The sequence below is a fragment of the Cebidichthys violaceus genome, unplaced genomic scaffold, assembly GCF_023349555.1.
Source record: "Cebidichthys violaceus isolate CVI_PGR_0920_01 unplaced genomic scaffold, fCebVio1.0.p SCAF_4, whole genome shotgun sequence".
Taxonomy (NCBI): Eukaryota; Metazoa; Chordata; class Actinopteri; order Perciformes; family Stichaeidae; genus Cebidichthys; species Cebidichthys violaceus.
Window position 1 is genome coordinate 3,116,968 of NW_027176594.1, and position 19,608 is coordinate 3,136,575.

Sequence of the window (19,608 nt, forward strand, 5' to 3'; positions counted from 1 at the left end):
ACATTTTTGACGAGAGTGAACTGGTAAGCATTCAAAATAAACAAAAAAAGGGAGAAGTTATTTGATTCCTTCACCGCGGTGTTACTCGCTGGAGTGAAAACAAAAACAAACGAAACCCCCGTTGAAATCCCATCGCGATACAATTGGCGAAGTGTCACAAATATCAAACGCATTTGATGAATACGGGACTCCTTCCAGATGCATTTGTGCCTTTCAGCAACAGCTGGGTGCCGAACTTCTCGCAGCAGGGCGGCAACCTTTTCCTGCCAAACGGTGTGTTCGTTGTGCACGTCTCACTTGCACCAGACAATCCGTCATGTAGGGAGCATCTGCCTTTAATCATATGGTCCCGGGTTCCTCTTTTCAACCGCATGAAGTGTGTTCCACAGGTGTAGCGAGTAGCCGGAGGCTGCAGATAATGTATATTTTCATTATTGCTTAATCTTGTGATTATTTTCTCAATCCACAGATTCATTGTTTGGTCTGTAAAATTCCAGATAATTGCTAAAATGTCCTGAAACCCAATGAGACGTTTGTTCAGTTTGCCGTCATGTTAGAAACTGGAACTAGCTACTGTCTTTGGATTTTTCTCTGGTAAAATGACTTTAAACCATTAATCAATTCTCAAAATAGTTGCAGATTATTGTTATGTTGATTAATTCACTAACTGTTTCAGCCCTACAACAGTCAGCTTGGTGGTTTTGGGGGCATGGCCTGTTTAAACCACAACAACATTTTACTGCTCTTTCATATTTTTTCCAGTGGAAGTATTTTTGAATTTTGATGGAGCATGAAACCAGCATCCACTTCAAGATGTGGAGAATAAAGATGTCAGGGAGTCGAATAAAACGTCTGAAATGCAAAAAAAAAACCCAAGAAAAAGCATCCACTGAGATGAGTAAAGCTATTTTGATGCGTGTTGTGTTGTGGCTTAAACTGCTTTTGTTTGCTCCACTTTTGTCTTGAAATGCTGCCAGCTCGCTGCCAGATCTCCGACCTCGGGACTTGTCGCCCACTCCTAATATCCAAGCACTGATCTCACTTCTGGAAACAACTTGTTTCCAGAAGAAAATAGAAACGTTCAAAAATCCAAATCTATTTAAACTCATCCCACAATCACTGTCCACTCATCGTAAAGTGACACGCTCACCAGGAACGCTCCATTTATGTCGCACGACGCCGGCCAATAGCGGTGCACACACACACACACACACACGCCTCCCTATCCCTACCTCAAGGAACCGTGAAACGATTGCTCGGTGAGAAAGGAGTCTGCGGCGCTTCCAGACCCGCAGCCCTTTTGTCACAACAAACACACACAAAAGCCATCCTCCGGCGTGGGCTGAGCCGGGCCGACAGTAATTACAGCCGTGCTGTTTTGAGAGGGGGGAGAAAAACAACAGCAGAGCAGCGGTGGCACTCTGGACCACGTCCTTTTGAGCGCTCCCGAAAATGAAGGCCTGGAGAGAGCGAAGGAGTCCAGGACATTGTTTGGGCCGGTTCGTACCCGGGAATTACTGCTGTGATTAGCAGTCTTTGGAGTGACACACGTATCCATGTGACACACTTTTTAACTCCAGACTATCGGGAATGTGCCGGCCGTCTGGACTTTATAGCAGTATTGTTGTTGATGAATATTCACGATCTAAACGCTCGCTATTTCTCTCTAGCGCGAGGAAAATAAGGAACACACACTGCAACATTTCTTATCCTGAAAGCCAACATCCAACCCCAGAGAGCTATATCAATACTCGCGGCTTCATTTTGAGTTAAGTGTCTGCCACTCGGGTCTAAAACAACAAAGGGAAGAAGAAAAAAAAAATGTCTGCTTTCACTGCTCATGATGCCATCTTAACTCTCAAGATGAAAACTGTGGGAGACCCGACATCCAAAAGGGCCGTGGGAGTTTAAGAAGGGAGTGGTGCATTAAAGTAGGAGCTGTTTGTCGCTTTCTTTATAACCCGAGTCGACAAAATGCCGCTCAACAAGAGCTACTGACTTTTATTGTGAAGGAATACTCGGCGTGCCATTTTAAAAAAGGCAGCGTGGTCCAACTAATGTCCCGTTCTGTCGTCCAGGAACGCTCATTACTCCATATGCATGTGGTCTACGTGGAAATGAGTAAAAGGCAGTCAGCGGGGGGAAGCCTTGTTTGGATTAGGATTGAGATATCTCAGCACCTCACAGCTGCCAGGCTTATTTGTAATCTGAAAACACAAGCACGTCATGGAAGACTCGGGGCTATTCAGGTTCCCCCCAGCGCCGGTGAAAGTGAGTGTTATGGGGAGTAAATGGATGGGATGCATCTGAGGCCTGAGACCATTGAGCGGTAGTCTCGACCCATGTCCGTTCTGATATGCACACGTGAAATCTGTGCGGTATTCAAGACAAGGCATCGCAGATAACAGCACCAGTAAGAGACTGTGTGGGAGAAATTTGGTTTTTGATACACATTTTTGCATATCTATACATGTTAAATGACTATCCCTCCTCTGCCTACGTAGACCTCGCGGATCTCACTTTGGTCTCTTAATTTTCATCTGTCACATTTACATGTAAAAACCACATGAGCGTTTAAAAGCTGTGGTCATGTTGCGAGAACAAAATCCGCAAGGCCAATTAAACTATTGACCCGTCTGTCAATCAAACGCTCGCTGATATGAAATCAAATTGTCAGAAGTTGAACTGGTGAGTTCTGGAGGGACAGATAGTGAATCCAAAATGAGATCCTTAGCAAGATCACATGTGAACAATTTCCATCCTTTGAAGTCCTTCAGCAAATGTCTGTGGCCGTCTGCGTTCGCACATCAATGCCAAACTCCCGTTTAAGAAAAACGTGAACACATGCGTGAATCTGCGTGGTTTCGTTCACGTCGGCTCTAACGTCGGTCGACTTGGACCCACACATCCGGCAGTGTGTCTCGACGGTGCTGACCTTTGAGGGGCCGGAGAGCAGGGGAGTCCAAAATGGATGATGTTATTGGAGCTTATTGGCTGCGTTGCACCGTCCACTTCTATTTAACCTCCTCTGTTGGAGTATGAACTGCCCCACAAAAGAGGGATGGTTTGAAGACAGAAAGTCAATGGTACAAATACGTCTCTTTAATTAACTGCAAGGACCTATTGTCCCGTCAAGAGACGAGGCTGACCCGTTAGCTTCGACGGCTTAACTTGCCTTTTCGGAAAAAAAAAAAAAAAACACTCTTTGTTGAATGAAACGATGTAAAACCCCAGAATGCCCCGGGGGAGTAAACTGCATTCTAGAGAAACTACAAAGAAGCTTGGAGACTTATTGTGACTAATTAACGCTAGTGTTCTCCTGGCTGGTTACAGCTGCAGCAGTTCACCAACTAGCCAACATTTTAGAATCAAATATTTTAAGAAGAAGCACAAATGGCATCCCCTGGGCCAACTTCTGCTGTGACCAGGTCCCTACAAGGTATCACCTACACCCACATGAATGGATGGGGCCTGAGGGCTACAGTAGCCTTTACACAGAATACAAAATACAAATACAGTGGAAACCACTGATATGGATCAAAAAAAGCTCTGGCAAAATACTTCTCTTATAGCTATGTAGTAGTCTGATTACAGTGTTCATTTTCATACATGACAACGTGTTTAAAACTACGGTAGGCCAACGTTAATTACATTTTTGTTTCCTTTTTTTAAAGTTGCTCCCTTGATACTCTCTACGTCTGGCTACCTGAGGCTACATTGAAATCCTGACAGGAAAAAAGAAAAAGTAATTTTTCTCTCAATAAAAAAAAAACAAATGTGCACCAGAAGCACTCGTGGTTTGGTAATGTCTTTTTTTGTTTGTTTTTTAACGTAATGGCCCCAAAGTGACACAGAGCTGGCGAATAAACAGAAAAGCAGCCCTTTGGTGAGAGAAAAGGCCAGATAATTCGGCAGCGAGCCAGTAAATAGCGAAGCTGTCCATTTTATTACCTTGTTGCCGTGTAATAAATATACAAATGTCAATGAGTTGGTAATCTGCATTAGGAACAAAAAAACAAACAAAAAAAAAGCGGATGTAATTATCATCCGTTTGTAGTGATCAATTTGACCCGGGTAGAACTGATCACTCTAAGCGGTTTCCACTGTATGGTCCAATGTGTTGCTGTTTACACATTTGCGCCCACAGCTGTCAGCTTTGTGCTGTTCACTTGAGTAAGTGAGGCATTCTGATGTGCACCAGCGAGGTCGACCTGGTCCATTTAGCAGAGGTGTGTCGGTGTGCTTCCACATTAACCCTTGAGCAGGAGCATTTTAAGAGACAAAAACATTCAAAGTAAAAACCTGCACGGATTCTTTTTAACATGCTGTCTTGACTGGGAGCCCACGCAGGCCTTTCAGAAAACCAGCAAATCAACAACTCTAAAGGCTTATTATTAAAAGGTGTCACGTGATCCGAGTTGATGACACAAATGGTTGTCATAGTTGCCGGGCTTCATTTTACACAGAAAGGATAAGCGAGGTGGGTCAGGTGTTGTTGTTTTTTTCATGCTTTTGGGTCACCCTGCACATAATGGCTTGGCTTGGCACTGAATGAATCAAAGTTCTCCTGCGATGCTTTTATAAAGTTGAGAATGTTTACTTCTTCTTCTTTCAGTAATGTCAGTAAATAAGAGAGGGACTTGTCTTCAGCTCCCTGTTCAAAAAGGACACTAAATGGCACCTTTTTTTTTCTTTTTTTTTTATATCATGCCGTATCAGTGGATGTGTCTCAAAGACACTGTGGTTAAACTGAACCTTAGCCAGCTAAGCCACCATGACCACCCTTTGAAGTTTTAAAAAAAAGGACAATCAGAAATTTCTCATTTCCACGTTTTTCCTCTCAGGATCTCTTGAGACCCGTAACAATGGTTTGGCCCCCCTGCAATTACCGGAAACACCAGGAAGTTGTTGGAAGTATCCATTTCCTATCTCACTTCCCCTGATGGTTGTTGGGGCTTCGGCAAACCACTGATAACATCAGTGTGTGTGTGTGTGTGTGTGTGTGTGTGTGTGTGTGTGTGTGTATGTGTGTTTTTTCTACCTCAAACAGAGGAGGCGTTACTGAAAGTTGATTTGAGCGCCACAAAAAGTGGATGCTTCGCAGCTCTGGTCCCGGTGGCTGTTTTCTCCCTTACCTTTTCATTCAGCCCTGGGGATGACAAATGCACATAAAACCTGTCGAAAAGTATCCGAGCTCGCCGAAGCGTCGCCCACGGCGCTCCTTTTCAATTGATGACATTGAGTCGGTGGCTGCAGGCGAAAGAAAAAGGATGGGCCCGGGATTGTTCAATGCGACTGTAAGAATTTTTCATCCGTCGTTTGGGTTTAACCACTGGAATGGAGTCTGCCATTAGAAGGCAGGCACAATCAGCTATAGACAGCCGTCTCCTGTTCAAGGCGCGCTCTCGTCAGCTGGAACTACACCATTGTCTGCTGATGAACACAGATAGGCGCCGTCGTTATAGGGTGGAGGTTTCTACGGGCTTTTGGGTGCTCTGAGCACTCATATGTCAGGTCACCGCAGACTAATGACACCGTGTTCTGAGAAGTCAATGGACAACACCGTGATAATTAGAGAAGCCTTAAAAAGCAACAGGAAGGAGAGTAATGAGCATTCAGCAAGATAAGATAGTTATCCTAGTGATCTTTGCTCTCTCTCTCTCTCTCTCTCTCTCTCTCTCTCTCTCTCTCTCTCTCTCTCTCGTTAGCTTAGATATGAAAAAAAACTTCCTGTGTGTGTGTGCTCTGTGTGTGTGTGTGTGTGTGTGTGTGTGTGTGTGTGTGTGTGTGTGTGTTCTGACTACTATGTTCTGCTCGGTTGCCCTTTTCCTAACACATGCGTGCTGTGGCATAAGAGCGCCGCCCAAAGTCCAGGAAGTCAAAGCAACAGCGTTTCAGAGAAGCGAGAGAGAGAGAGAGAGAGAGAGAGAGAGAGAGAGAGAGAGAGAGAGAGAGAGAGTGATTCACCAGGTGCCGGACGCTGCTTGCTCTCCCACAGAAAAGGTGGGCGACTCGTGTCAACAACCTCAGATGAACTAGCGCAGGTGCTGTGACAACTCCTTTCTGTAGGGGAATAAAACCAGACAGCTACAGGGCCGGCTGTCTCGAGTGCCGCACGTGTGGACAAATCATCCTCGTTCTAATTTGACACAATGACATATCGGCCCGACAAGCCTGTGAGTCTTTACCCAGGGAATCAAGTTCTCAGCAGCCGTCCGATCGAGGCTTAGGAGCGCGGAGCAACCGCGGTCATGTCTGTGGGTGGGATGAGATCTGTGCCATCAGACAACCGAGCACTTGTTCCGTCTTTTAAAAGTTCAGACCCAAACATCATTATTCAAATTCACTGATCTTGTGCTGATTTAAAGCACATAATTCATATCTGGCACAATCCATCCACCCCCCCCCTTCACCACCCCCCCCCCGGCTCTGCCTTGTGTCTCCCCCTCTGTTCTTATCCCCCTCAAAAGCGAGGCGATATCAAACGGTTAGGTTCTAAAGCTCTCGTCGGGATTGCAATAGTGTCTGCGAGAGAGAAGAGCTGGCCTTGCACTTTAATGACAATCTGAAGTCAGAGAACAGCCAAAACAGCGGGACTTGTTTACTTGGCAGAAATAAAGTCGGCCTAAGCCTTTCATCCTGGGCTTTACCGAGCCGATGCGGGTCTGTGCGGGTAAAAAAAAAAAAAAAAAGGGCAACCGACGCCACCCAAGGCGTCGAGCGAAGCCTTCATATGTGTTTGAAGCTCGACGGGCCGCTCGCACAGCTGAGCTAGGCTGACGCCCGTGATAGGAGGCTAGCGAGTTAGCTTGGAACACATGCACGTTTCCAAAAAAAACAACAAAAAAAAACAACCCACACACACAAAACACAGGCCTGGACGTCTTTTCCTCTTTCCCACCCCTTTTAGAGCTTTGTAGATACGCCAAGGGAACTATGCTTCCAATGCAATTTTAGAACATGTAATTACAGAGACTCGCTGTGTTGTAAATTTAAACATTTTCCAAAACCTGTAATATGCGGCGAGAACACCATATTGAGTTGATAATGTGGAGAGATATCAGGCTTCTTTTCGTCTCATTTAACACCAGATAATAAAAGTTAAATATAATTTGTAATATCTCCTCGAGACATTCAATCCAATTTGGAAGTAAGAGCATTGGCTAGTTAAACATGTCGCTGTCGTCTTCTCTCCTCGCCGTGTTTTTTTTGTTTTTCCTCCCTTCCTGTCTACCTCCACTCTCTGCTGCAATCTTAAAAACAAAGAAAAAAAAAAAAAAAAATCACAGCAACCGAGCAGCGGTTTAATATTTAAAGTTTTCTTTGTCTTTGTTGAACCTGACACAGAGGGCTCTGGTGTCCTGCTGATAAAACTTTTAACATGCTTTGATATGCATGAATGGGTCATATCTTTATGCTTCAGTGTCATCTGTGTAACCTGTTTTGTTTTTTTTCCAGAGCTCATCTGACATTTGTAAAGAATCAATTCTGCAGTAAAGAGGCCCAGCCCACAGTGGACTCGACTTAAGCTTTAAAAAACTCTGTAATCCTACGAGTGGGAAATAGTTTCAGACATGTGGGCTGAGAAGACCTTCGACTGCTGAATAAGTAATGCGCTGTAAGATTACCCTGGGCATTCACCGACATCCAGAAACATAGCACAGCAGGCCTTGATGAAGAAAACTAATGTACACAACACAATCAAAGAATATGTCTTCTTCAGCGGTAAAAAGAAATGAAAATACAGTCTCGTTCGGCAAAAAGAAATACCAAAAACCGACGGCATTTAGATCAAGATCGGCTGCTTCAGTGTAAACATTCCTTTCCAGTTATGGTCCACAGAAGGGCAAAAAAAACAACAAACTATCAGGAAGACACATGATTGCAGAGATATTTCCTTCACAGCTGAAGGTCTGCCTACGATGTTTAACCAGCGTTATGTACGACTGCTTTGTCAGAAGATAAATATTCAATTTCACACCGCTTTCCCTTTCCAGCCTCCCACAGCTCTCATCGGCGTGTGTGTAAGCCGATCTTGTCATGCATGCAGATAAAACAGCAGACGTATGTGGCCTAAGGTTTCCCCTTTTTTTCCCTTATCCTTTATTTTTTTGCTTTATTTTCCCGTCCAGTGGGGAGTACCCAGCATTACCGTCGGGCTCGTTTTTGGGGAGGCGTGCTACGAGACAAATCCTTATTTGGTCGGAAAAATCCACATTGCCGCGTCCAACGAAAATAACTCTTAAGTTTGTTGATGGGACAACCTTGGGAAACGGGACCACACACACACAGCAGTGAGGACAGACCGGAGCAACTGCCTCACTGACCCTTCCTCGTTTCAGTTTCATGACCACTTGCATTCACGGCGATCAAACACCTGTTTGTAAGAAAGAATAATGCAGTAATTGGCACTTTCAGAGAGTTTAACCGTCTCGTTTTAGCCACTGTGTCTATGGAAACGAAAGTCATGTATAACGATGACTAACTGCCCTTGATTTATTTAATAATCTTAAAATGGCAAAGATCAATCTAATGGCTCTATGCACACGTGTGAAACACATTCTTCGATGGAATCGCACTTAAATATTGAGTCCAGTGTAACAGGAAAGTGTCTGTTCATTTACAGAGAGCCTCTGAACGTACATGGAGCTTCACTTCCAACTAAACATAGCCGGGGCTCCTGCAACTTTAAAAGAGCCCAATGAAATATTAATCATCACACCATTTGCAGAGCACCATATGAGAACCCACTTTAGAGTGTTAGAGTGGAGAAACCCCCCGTAGGCTCAACCCACTCCTGTCCTGGGTCAAAACACGGTGTTCACACCGCTCTTCCTCTTTCACGAGAACGGAAACAGGAACCTCACAGCGGCGGCGGCGGCGGCTTTTTCTGCACACTGCACTACGGCGTCTCTCAAAACCTAGCCCCAAGTCTCGCAAGGTAATTGAAAATGCAGCAGAAATCTGTACGCAGTGTGACTTTGCCACATTCCTGACCTTTTAAATAGTCGATAGACGAGGCAAATAAATCTGTTTATGTAGCTATCAGTGAGGATATGCCAATTGATCCCTGCTTAGAGATGCTATATGTTTAATATTTAATCGTTTAGACGTTTGTTGAACTGTAAATAGCTATCTTGCGGTTGTTTGAAGTTTCTTTCTCAAGCTAGCAGCCAAATTCAAAGTTTCCATTTTACTGAAACTCAATGCAAGTTCACGAGTCAGAGAAGGGACTTCCTGCTCTGAGGAAGCAATTTATAGTGTCATCAATATCCGTCGCGGTAACAGCAGTCTCACCTGTCCTGACGTTAACGGCGAAGAAGCCCTGGGGATTGCCGCTGGTGATCCTGTAGGTGAGTTTGTCGCTGGCCTTGGCGTCCGGATCGACCGCGTTGATCTGGATGATCGACACGTCTTTGGGCGAGTTCTCCACGACGGAGGGGTAGTAGACCGGTTCGGAGGTCTGCGGCGCGTTGTCGTTGACGTCCTGCACTTCGATGAAGACCTCGACGAAGGCGGAGAGCGGCACCACGCCGCGGTCCATCGCGTAGACTGTGAGCCAGTAGTGAGCCGTCGTCTCGTGATCCAGCAGCTCTTGTGTTCGGATAATGCCTAAAGAGATTGGAAAGACAAAAATAAAATTTAAAATCTGGGATTATTTTCATGTGAGTCTCACGTCGGTGATTTCTGACATCGATTTCTAGCAATCGAGAGAGACCGGGAGCTCCAGATCAGGCGGACACCGGCGTTGGTTGATGGCGCTTTGACTGAAACGCGTCACGGCGGAATATTAACGACAGCCAGCCGGCGCTCTCCTGTTTACATTCACCGGCAGGGAAGGTTTTTTTACTGCCATGTGGGGGCTGCAGCCTTCAGCTGAGCAAACAACGGAGCTTTCAGAGGCCTGTGAGTTGTATACGTTGACAATGGTTAAGTGGAATAGTGGAGGATGGGCCGGTTTGGCAGTCAGAGAGAACAAATGGGGATACCATGAGGCTGATTTAGAGTATAAAATAGTCCGAACGCAGTTACATTAAAACAGGTTGAATTCCACTAGGGCAAAAAAGACCAGAGGCCGAAGTTATGTATCAACAAGTTTCATTTCAATGTCCTAAAAATGCTACGTCATTGGTTTACTGTAAAAAAAAATAAAAAAAATGCAGTTCTGTTGGACGCTGATCTACACGCTTGGACCTGTAAAGGTAACTCGTCCGGATGTTTGAATGGCTGAAACTGCCGAGCAGAGGGAAATGTTCTTTCTGATCTTTCTGAGGAAAAGCTAACAGCAAAGTTCACAGGAGCGAATTTGCTTTAGTGCTTTTCATCCCCGCCCGAGCCCACTTACAAGCACTCACCAGGTGCTCAGTAGCTGCATTTGAACTGGAGGAAGAGGAGAAGTGTGTGTGTGTTTTGGCGTGTGCGTGTGTAAGATTCCATGTGTGCGTGTGTGTGTGTTTAAATAAGTGTAGAGGGGGGGGGGCGGTTCAGTTTGAGGGAGAGGGTGTGTGCGCACATGCCTATGTGTTCGTTTGCTCGTGACGAAGTGTGACTTAATGTGTTGACATGAACACTAATAGTTCAATTCTAACCAGACTACCGTTTCTGTTTTCATTCAGCGCGAGCACAAATTATTATAGTGAAATAGATGCAGAGCAGTGCGACTGTCGGTCCAACGAAAAACTAAAAGTGGGGAAATTACTGAACTGTGAGTCGCATTGCGCCCGAAATAGAGCAGCTACAAGTGATTGCAGTGGATAACCAAACGGATAACATTTTAAAATGTGCTTCTTTTGCTTGTTAGAAAAGAATGTTCAAAGGGCACAAAGTGAGAAAAAAAAAAAAAGAGCACATGTGAGGTCCCATTTGTTCAACAAGCACAAAATATACAGCGGCGAAGGGCAACATCAACGGAAATATCTCCCGGACGATAGAAACCCTGACAACCTTTAGAACAACAACTATGTCCATGTTTGTGTTGTGTGCAATACCTCCATAAACCTTTTACAGGTGCACTGGAAATGTATAGCCATATTTGATTTGATCCTATCAGTAACTAATAAAGGTGAGTCATGGTATAGGCACACCCGTATCATTACCGGGTGTGGCCGTTGAATCTATAAGTCACCGTACCGGTGGCCCAGATAAGGGAGCCTCCACCAAGTCACACACTTAAGGAAACGTCTCAAACAGGTTCCAGTAGTTTACATCTCGTCTCGTTGCTGCCGCTGCCTTTGTTCACTCACTGTAACGTAATGAACTGCGATGGAGGAGTGTAACCGAGAGCAGCCAAACCTCTCGCCTCGGGTAGAAGGCCGATTTCTCCGAAAAAGGTATAAACACTTTACAAATGACTTCTCGCCGAATTCAAATAAAAATCTAACACGGGAGGGGAGTTTAGTTGCACAGCTCATTTATTCTCTCTCCCCCCCCCCCCCCCTTTGCTTCGCTTAAGCGGCTCTGCATTTTTCGGCCCGGGATCCCTTCTTGTCGTTAGTCATCATTATAGCTCCTTCAAATTAGCTCGAGGCGAGCGTAAGAGGGGTAGTCAGGCAAGGGAAAATAGGTAGCTCCCCGATGTTTCCTTAAAGCCAAAGAGCCCCGTGGTGAAAACAACATCGACATGAGCGTATATCAAGAATGCTAATGAGATGGCTGCGTACAATCAAACTAATGGCTTAAAGCTCACAATCGACACAGAGAGAAAACACGAGCAAACATTTGGAGGAGTCATAAAATGAGATTAACAGAGATAACATGATAATTTGATTGCAAATCGTTCCGAAACGAAAATAACACATTATTGACTAATTTATCGAAGCTGACAATTTGGAGCGGATCCCGACTGGAAGAAGAACATGTGTCGCAAATTGCAAATGTTAAGACATGAATAAGCAATGCAGATGATTCTGTGAGGCATCCTGAGGAGACACAACAGGAGAGGACGTTTCAGACGCCCGTAGAAAGGTAATCAGTGAAAAGGAGGGGGGGGGGGGGGGGCTTCAAATAGAGAATGTTTAAGATGATAATGAAGGTGAAAATGGTCGGAGGGGTCGGTCTGAGGAGAGGAGGTACGGAGGAGCAGAGGCGGTCATGCGTGCACACACACACACACACACACACACACGTGTTAATACGTTAGTAGAGCGGAGGCGAGCAGGACGGTACGAGACGTCTTCTGTGCCGAGGAGACGCCCACGCTTGGACGCTCCTGTGTTTAACTGGCGGACGCCAGCGTAGCGGAACACTTCCACGTTCTCCGGGGTCGCGCTTTCTGCTCGCAGTTCTTCCCCCCCGTTTCCGTCAGCAGACACGAGATAACTTCATATGTTGCATTTAACAAAAAAATAAATTGCCACATGAATACTGTAGCTGCACGAGGAATGCCACTGCCCACATTTTGGCCTTTTCAAAACTAAATGTCAAGGCCAATTTGCACAATAGAGTTTATTTTTTGGGGGTTTTTTTTATATGTATCTCTGAAGAGACTCAAGAAACAGAACATCTTAACCATAGATGTGTAAAAAGGCACAGAGTATGAAAAGCTATCTGGCATGGCCTTTGGCTGACTGGTTATGAACAAAGCGCATGAAAGATGAATCTGAAGAATTTAGTTGCCACACCCGTCCCGTATACCTAGCCTACCCACTAAAGCAGAAGCAAAACCTGCCCTGAGGCCACAAGAAGAAGAAGAAGAAGAAGAAAAAAAAAACAGACTGTGCAACTGCCTCTGCCAGATTTGCTTTCCGCTTTATTTTTTTCTTCTTTCCCCTTGCTCTTTCCTTTTCCCTCTGGCTTTGTTCTTCAAAGTGTGGTGGAGCCTTCAGACAGCCGAAGGATTTCAAATTATCAAGACCAGCAGGTATCATACGTGTGAGTGTACTTAAATCAACGTCCCGTGCAGATACACAACGAGTTTATTCAGCAACGACTTCCTGTCACGGTGGAGCCGCAGTTTGAAAAGGCGGCCTGAAAGTGTTCTCTGCACGTCACAGGTTCTCTCGTGAAGCAAACTAGCGCAACTCAATGCAACACATGCCGTCGATACAAATATTAAGTATCACAAAATCCAGAAGGCCGCTGGTGCTGATTCTAAAAGCCATGCCGTCGGCAAACTGTGCATTTGACCGCTCAGTCGAAGTGTTGTGATTACGTGCCGTTGCTTCAACGAACTCCAGGTCTTCCTTGTTCATTCCGCAGTTGAAAAATCGGGGGCTTGCTTTGAACTACCTCTTCCCCACATTCCTCAGCCTTCTCAGGCCTCTCGCTCACATGCTTACATAAACTCTCTCAGTGCCACCACCCCCCCCCCCCCACACCCCTTCTCTTTCCACAACCCCGGCAAAATGCTTCAAATTCCACCATCACGCTGTAGATCCTAGTGTAATGGAAAGAGTCCTAAGCTAAGCTTTCTGTTACCCGGCAACTAAACGTATCGCATCATCCCAAAAAAAGTTCCCAGACATCTGTAGCCAAGATCTGTGTTTCAAAGACATCCAGCCTGTCGGAATTAATGCCTGAAAGCTTTCAAATTCTAAAGATCTATAGTAGGGTCCGAGGCAAAGTGTTTTGTTGTTGTTGTTGTGTATTCAAAGCATCGCCTGAAGCATTGATTTCATAATGTCAGTGCAATATATTGAGGGGGTTGTTATTTTTTTTGTCGCTGTAAATAGAAAAGAAAATGTGTGTGGACTGGGTTACAGGGGCTATTTGTAAACTAGATTTTGGGGAGTTTGTGCCCGTCCAAAGTTTAGCTTTAGTTTGCAGTTTAGCTTGAGCGGGACACACTGGATTATTCTAACCAAGCTCATGTTGGAAGTTGCATTTTGTGAAATATAAGTCAAAACATATTTTCATGTTAAATCCTCCCAGTGTGCATTACATTTCTTTTCATTGATTGCATAGCAAGCTAACGTTAAGCGTTTTCATTGAATTCAGTTAGCTATCAAACAGTTACCGGCAGTTGGTGGGTCCCAACATGTATTAAGAGCGAGTACGTTAGAACTACTGTGTGTAACTCATTTTATTTTTCCTTTAAGTTTATATTGGATTATTAATAATCTCATGCGATCATAGTCAGAGATCTGTGTGAAGAGGAACATGAAATACCGAACATGAATTATGAACAGTCATAGCTCTCTGACTCGCGTCTTGATTCCAGGTTAAACAGGGTCACAACACATTAGGAGAGGGCTTGGAGATAATCACACCAGCGATCGTGTCCCAAAGACCATCTTATCTCCTTCAATATCGCGGACTATTGAGCCCGCGAGCCATTTCCACTTCACGCACCATTGTGCCCGCTGTGTACTGCCAGTACAGGCAGAGGAATAGCTGTCAACAGCTGGCTAAAGGAAACATGGTACTTAATGGGGCGATTTGTCGACGTAATCGACATAGATTACATAAATGCGCGTTTGCGTCGCAACAACGGCTGCCTTCGTTTTAGACAATGCGGTGCTCTGTGAGTGTCCACATAATAACACATATTATGATTAATCAGCACGAGAAACGTTGTGTTTCTTTATCTTTACTTCTTGTTGCGGTGATGTCACGGTTCACCATTATTCGGCTGTTCTGTTTACTTCAACATGGCGGAACTTTGAGGAAAAAAAGTCATATCAGTCCATATCATAACAATTTTAGGTTTTTAAGTCAAGTACTTAAGGAAAATACTGGGTTGCGACGACATACAGTGAATAAATGAAAGAGTCGCAGCGTTCCTTTTGAAGTCGAGTAGTCAGTATGTTTCTGATCTGGTCTATTATTGTGTTACATTTGTTTGTTTTTGAGAGAAGGTGATATAAAAAAATATTAGCAAGTTTTTGACATTCATTTTGGGTAAATGAATCATTATGTTAATCAGGAATGTTCAGGTGTTTCTGTGTTTTACAGCCAGTACTGATGAGTTCAGACTTTCTTGAGCCATAATGTGAAAGGAAAGACTAGAACGGCCCTTCTGTATGATGTGAAAGCCATAATGTAAAAGGAAGTCTAAAGAAAACATGAGATTCACATATTTGTGCGAGCGTTGGGAAGAGACTGAACAAATCTTTTCATACAGTTGTTACACATCTGTGATGCATGTCTGAATAGGTTTTTTCTTTCCTCGTTTGAAAAAAAAAATAAAAAATTGCCCATTAATTCCAGTTGAGATAGCCTTTTGGGAGTTAGCCGACGATACAAAGCCTCCATTGTTACTGGGAGCAGCGTTCTTTTTAAAGGCCTTTGAACAGGTCTTAGAGCAATACTCCTTGATTCAATACCACAGTACTATTGAGCAGCAGTTACTGTACCTCCTAGCCCAGAAGAGCTGTCTGTCTGTGCCTCTGGGAACAATGAGGGAAACACATGGTCCGTCTTCATTCACACCCTCCCCCCACCACCACCCCCGAATATTTTTCTATCTTCCTACACTGTAGCGCTCTCTATATTCCCATTGTACACGCTAACCCCAGCTGGCCTTCGGAGGATGTAGACTTTGAGCAGACAGCATAAATCGCCACTCATGTGACGGGGGAATTGTTTGCTTATCTCTCCCCGGGTCCTGCTAACTGCACGGACCAAGAAAGACTGACGTTCCGTCCATGAAGCCCGATCATCGCAGAACATGAGAGCAGATCCATACCTCTTGAACACAACGAAACACTATTATTAGAGCTTGAAAAGAGAAATAGGGGGAAACAGCTCGACAATCACGGCGCATAACTACCCCGTGAAATTACACAAACAACAAATACCGTGATAATCAGCGAGGTTTAGAGGCGCCGGTTTCCACCTGTTTGAGTCTTTGTTAAGTTAAGAGAACCAGCTGATGGTGGAAGCTTCACATCAGCCATTCAAACACGAGGGCGGTGTCGATCTTCTCACCCACCTCTCGGCAACAAAATGCACAAGCAAATTTAACAAAAATTTGGAACAATTTCTAAAAAAGCCACCGGGTTGTATTTCGGTGTTGTGTCCACGTCCTGACGTAGGCCTAATGACACCCACTCCACTGCACCTCAGTGGATTTATGGTCAGGGCTGTCACTTGCCAGACACCGTGAAATTGGCTCTAAATACTTGAAACAGTTGCTGAAATCTGAATAAAAAAGGATGAAAGCGTGTCAGAATCTCGTACATCTCCGCCATAATTTCACAGTGAAGGCCCCTGGTGGATATGATCTCAGATGCGTCTGTGAGGAAGATGCTAATCTTTTCAACGTATCACTGCTGTTCATCCTACATAGTGCTCTGCACTGCTGTCTATGGCAGTGGTTCAGTTTAGCACCGGTGGCTTTACGTATTAAACAGCAACAAACTAAACACCTTAATGGAACGCTTTTTTTTTTTTTTTTTTTAGCATTGTATTTTACTAAATGAAGTAAGCAAACATGCGTAACACCATTATGGAGTTCTGAATGTACCTAAGGGCCTAAAGTCTGCCGTGTTCTCCGCAGAACGTCAACAGGAACAGAGAGTCGGCCTTAACATCTGATTCACGAGAGCGTTCCAATGACAAGAATTGACACACAATGAAGCACATCGTCTGCACACGGCCGCCTCAAGTTTCTTTCAGAAGATTTAATGGACTGAGAGAACAACATACTTTGAAGCAGCGAAAGTGTGTTTTTCATTTAGCAACCTACAGTTAACTTTGTCCCTCTGCACATTCCTGGTCCCGTCTCCACAGCAACAGCACTCAAGCAAAAGACTATTCGGAGTCATGTGCCACTTTGCAGTCCCACTTTTATCTCCGACGTATCGGCACTGAATGGGAAAAAAAAAAACGAGGACGGAGAGCAACAGCTTTCCCATTTTGAGGAACTATACGCGATGCCGAAAGACAGACCGTGAACGAACACAAGCGCTCGTCCTTTTTTAATTATTGTCAAGACTCTTGTTTACTTTAACCGGATGGAAGAGAAGGACTGGCAATTTAATTTTTTGGTGGAAATGGAAAACGCACTAATAGGACTTTGTCATTGTGCATCAAACAGCTTCATTTGCTTTAACAAAGAACGCATTTACAGCACGGGCTGCAAACCGCTTCGAGGGAAAGGGCAATGCATATATTATCCAACGAGAAAGGGCAATGCATACATTATACAATCAGCACTCGGCATCCCATCTAGACAGAGCACTCTTGGCTCTGGTCACCTTGTACACTGGATAATTTCACTTCAAACTAAGACGCAACACAACAATAGCTCCACGCCGTCACCTCCACGGCAATATCGCCTCGAGTGACTCTTTCCTTTGAGGTGGAGTCGCACAAATGCATTGTCCTGCAGATGATATTCACTCATAAAATGCTTATGTACTTTTATATATCAAAATAGATTTAAGACAGACTGATCCATGTCGACATCTACATACCTAAAGTTCATCTACGCATCGAAGTAAAATACTTTGTGTACCTTTACTCTTCCTTTATTTTCAATCAAGCAGTGGCCATCATTCCTCCCTGGCCCTCCCACTATGCAAACCATTTTATAATAATGTTCTAGGGCTATTTTAATAACGGTGTTTGTCTGCAGATATTCATGAATGTAAATTCATAGCGAGTCAAAGGACATCACTGTCCAGCATCCTTCAAATCAAAACCTCAAGACACTTCTCATCAACATCACCTCTATAGAACTGAGCTGAAGTCCTGCAACAGTCTATCCAAACTCAAAAAAGGCTTTCTGTGAAGTTGGCTCCTTCCTTTTCACCTTTGGACTTTTCCCATTTCCCTCAACCGTCTACCTTTTGATCGATTCGGGCTCAGCGTCTTGACTTGCACAATCTCCCTTAGTCATGCCGGCATAATTAAATGAAAAGAGAGTTATAATATAATTAAAAAAAACTAAACATTTTGTATCTGTTGGCTGTTGCCTGATGTCTGAAGGTGTGTCAGGGTGAACATGAGTCAGGTGTACTTATAGGTGTGGAGACTTGGTTCATGATAAGAATTGTTTTATTGCTGGTGTGTTACAACAAGCACTGGAATCTATTATTTATTCACCTCAACACTACTGAACTGCAGTGTTTCTATACTTTGTTTCTTTGGACGTTTTCTGCTGATCTTACCTTTTACAGTGTGTGTGCAGGAGTGACATCATAGTTAAAACCCTCACTCCTGACCCACATTCAGTACTCCGCAGCCATACTGTCCGCTGAGTGTCCGAGCATCTTTTAAAATATCTGCAAAAGCCTTTCTGAAGCGGAAATCGCATCGGCCATTTGCAACACTTTGCCTTTTCAGAATTGGCATTAGCCCTTGGAAATCCTTATCTGTTGACCTGTAGGGCCCAATCAAGTACAACTGTAGCCACCCACTTAGCTTACAAGCCCTGACAAGCAAGTTGTATGCTTCCTCCCAAGCACAAAATGGTGGCGGAAAAAAAAATAAGTACGCTGGTGGGTGGTGACGGGACTCAAACGTCTCGCAAACTATAAGATGGAGAAATGTTTCTCCAAAATTGGTTGGATAAACCACACGCTCAAAGATAATGCTGGAAATATTTAATAGTTACATTTTTTTCCTGCTTTTTTTTCTGCTGAATCTCCAAGTTGGTCAATATGCTAAAAGGTGCAATATAAGAGATTTTTTGATTGTCTCTCAACATGGCACCTTCACATGCACTATCATGCACTAAATGCAATGAGAAGCTCGGATTGCAACACACACAGAGGAAGAGTGACTTCATTCTCCGCTCAGGTAGACATTACTCCACAGCGAATACTTGTTTGCTGCCATAGTAATGCTCTGAGTGTCGTATATTGCTCCTTTAAAACATAATCACTTTGAAAGCTTTCATTATATCAAAGTTCAGTTTTTGTTGATTCAACTCTTTTAGGTCGGTCGGTCAAAAAAACAACTCGAATTGTGAGCAACATTTTCTCCGATTGAAGCGAGGAATGGTAAACTTGCTCTACGGCATGGGAAGAGGCCCGGAAAGGAGTCTTGATAAGAGTAAGTTTAAATTAAGATGGCACCGAGCCAGTGACCACAGAGCTTTTAATAACACAGAGAATGTCTGGGCAAACAGTCGCCATGGACTCCCCGGACTCCTCAGAGAGAATAGCAACCATATCTGGAGAAGAAATATCTGGTTTCTTTTACTTGAGATCGCAAATGAAAAGACAATAAATTCAACAAACAGCAATAATGGACACCACTTTAAAATCTAATTGCTATATCTCACAAAAAAAAATAACTTGTTTGCTCCTTGTGTGGCTTGGAAACGTCAGTCAAGTGGGAAGCGAGCCTATTCTTAAATGCAAGCTTTGTTCAGATTTGTTAGATACACCTACTCTAAGAGCATCACTCACTGTCTTCTGGCATCAGCAACCGCAGAGTGCAAAGTTTTCCACGGCAACACTTTGTAAGCCACAAAGTAGTATTGTTGTTGCTGGGTTATTGCGGATGCGACTGCAAGGAGGAATAGCTGAGAGGATAGAGATTCATGCTGTGGTGAAAGAACAAAACAAAACACTACAACAGAGATGAAACCATGCAACAAACTGATCCTGTACTCCGAGCAAACACGACGGCATCGGTTTAGAATTACGAGCGGCAAGTAAAACAGGAAAAAGACTTGGAACAGTCTTCCTTCACTGCTTCCCACCCTAAAAAAAAAAA

The 19,608-nt window shown here is 44.1% G+C and overlaps 1 protein-coding gene across 1 annotated transcript in view; it reads right to left on the minus strand.

Moving 5' to 3' along the window:
- The window catches only part of fat1a (FAT atypical cadherin 1a), a 71,187-nt gene that overhangs the window by 44,913 nt on the left and 6,666 nt on the right, over positions 1–19,608 (minus strand). The window contains 1 exon segment of the mRNA XM_068727147.1: positions 9,298–9,612. Within this exon segment, the coding sequence (XP_068583248.1) occupies positions 9,298–9,612 (315 nt within the window).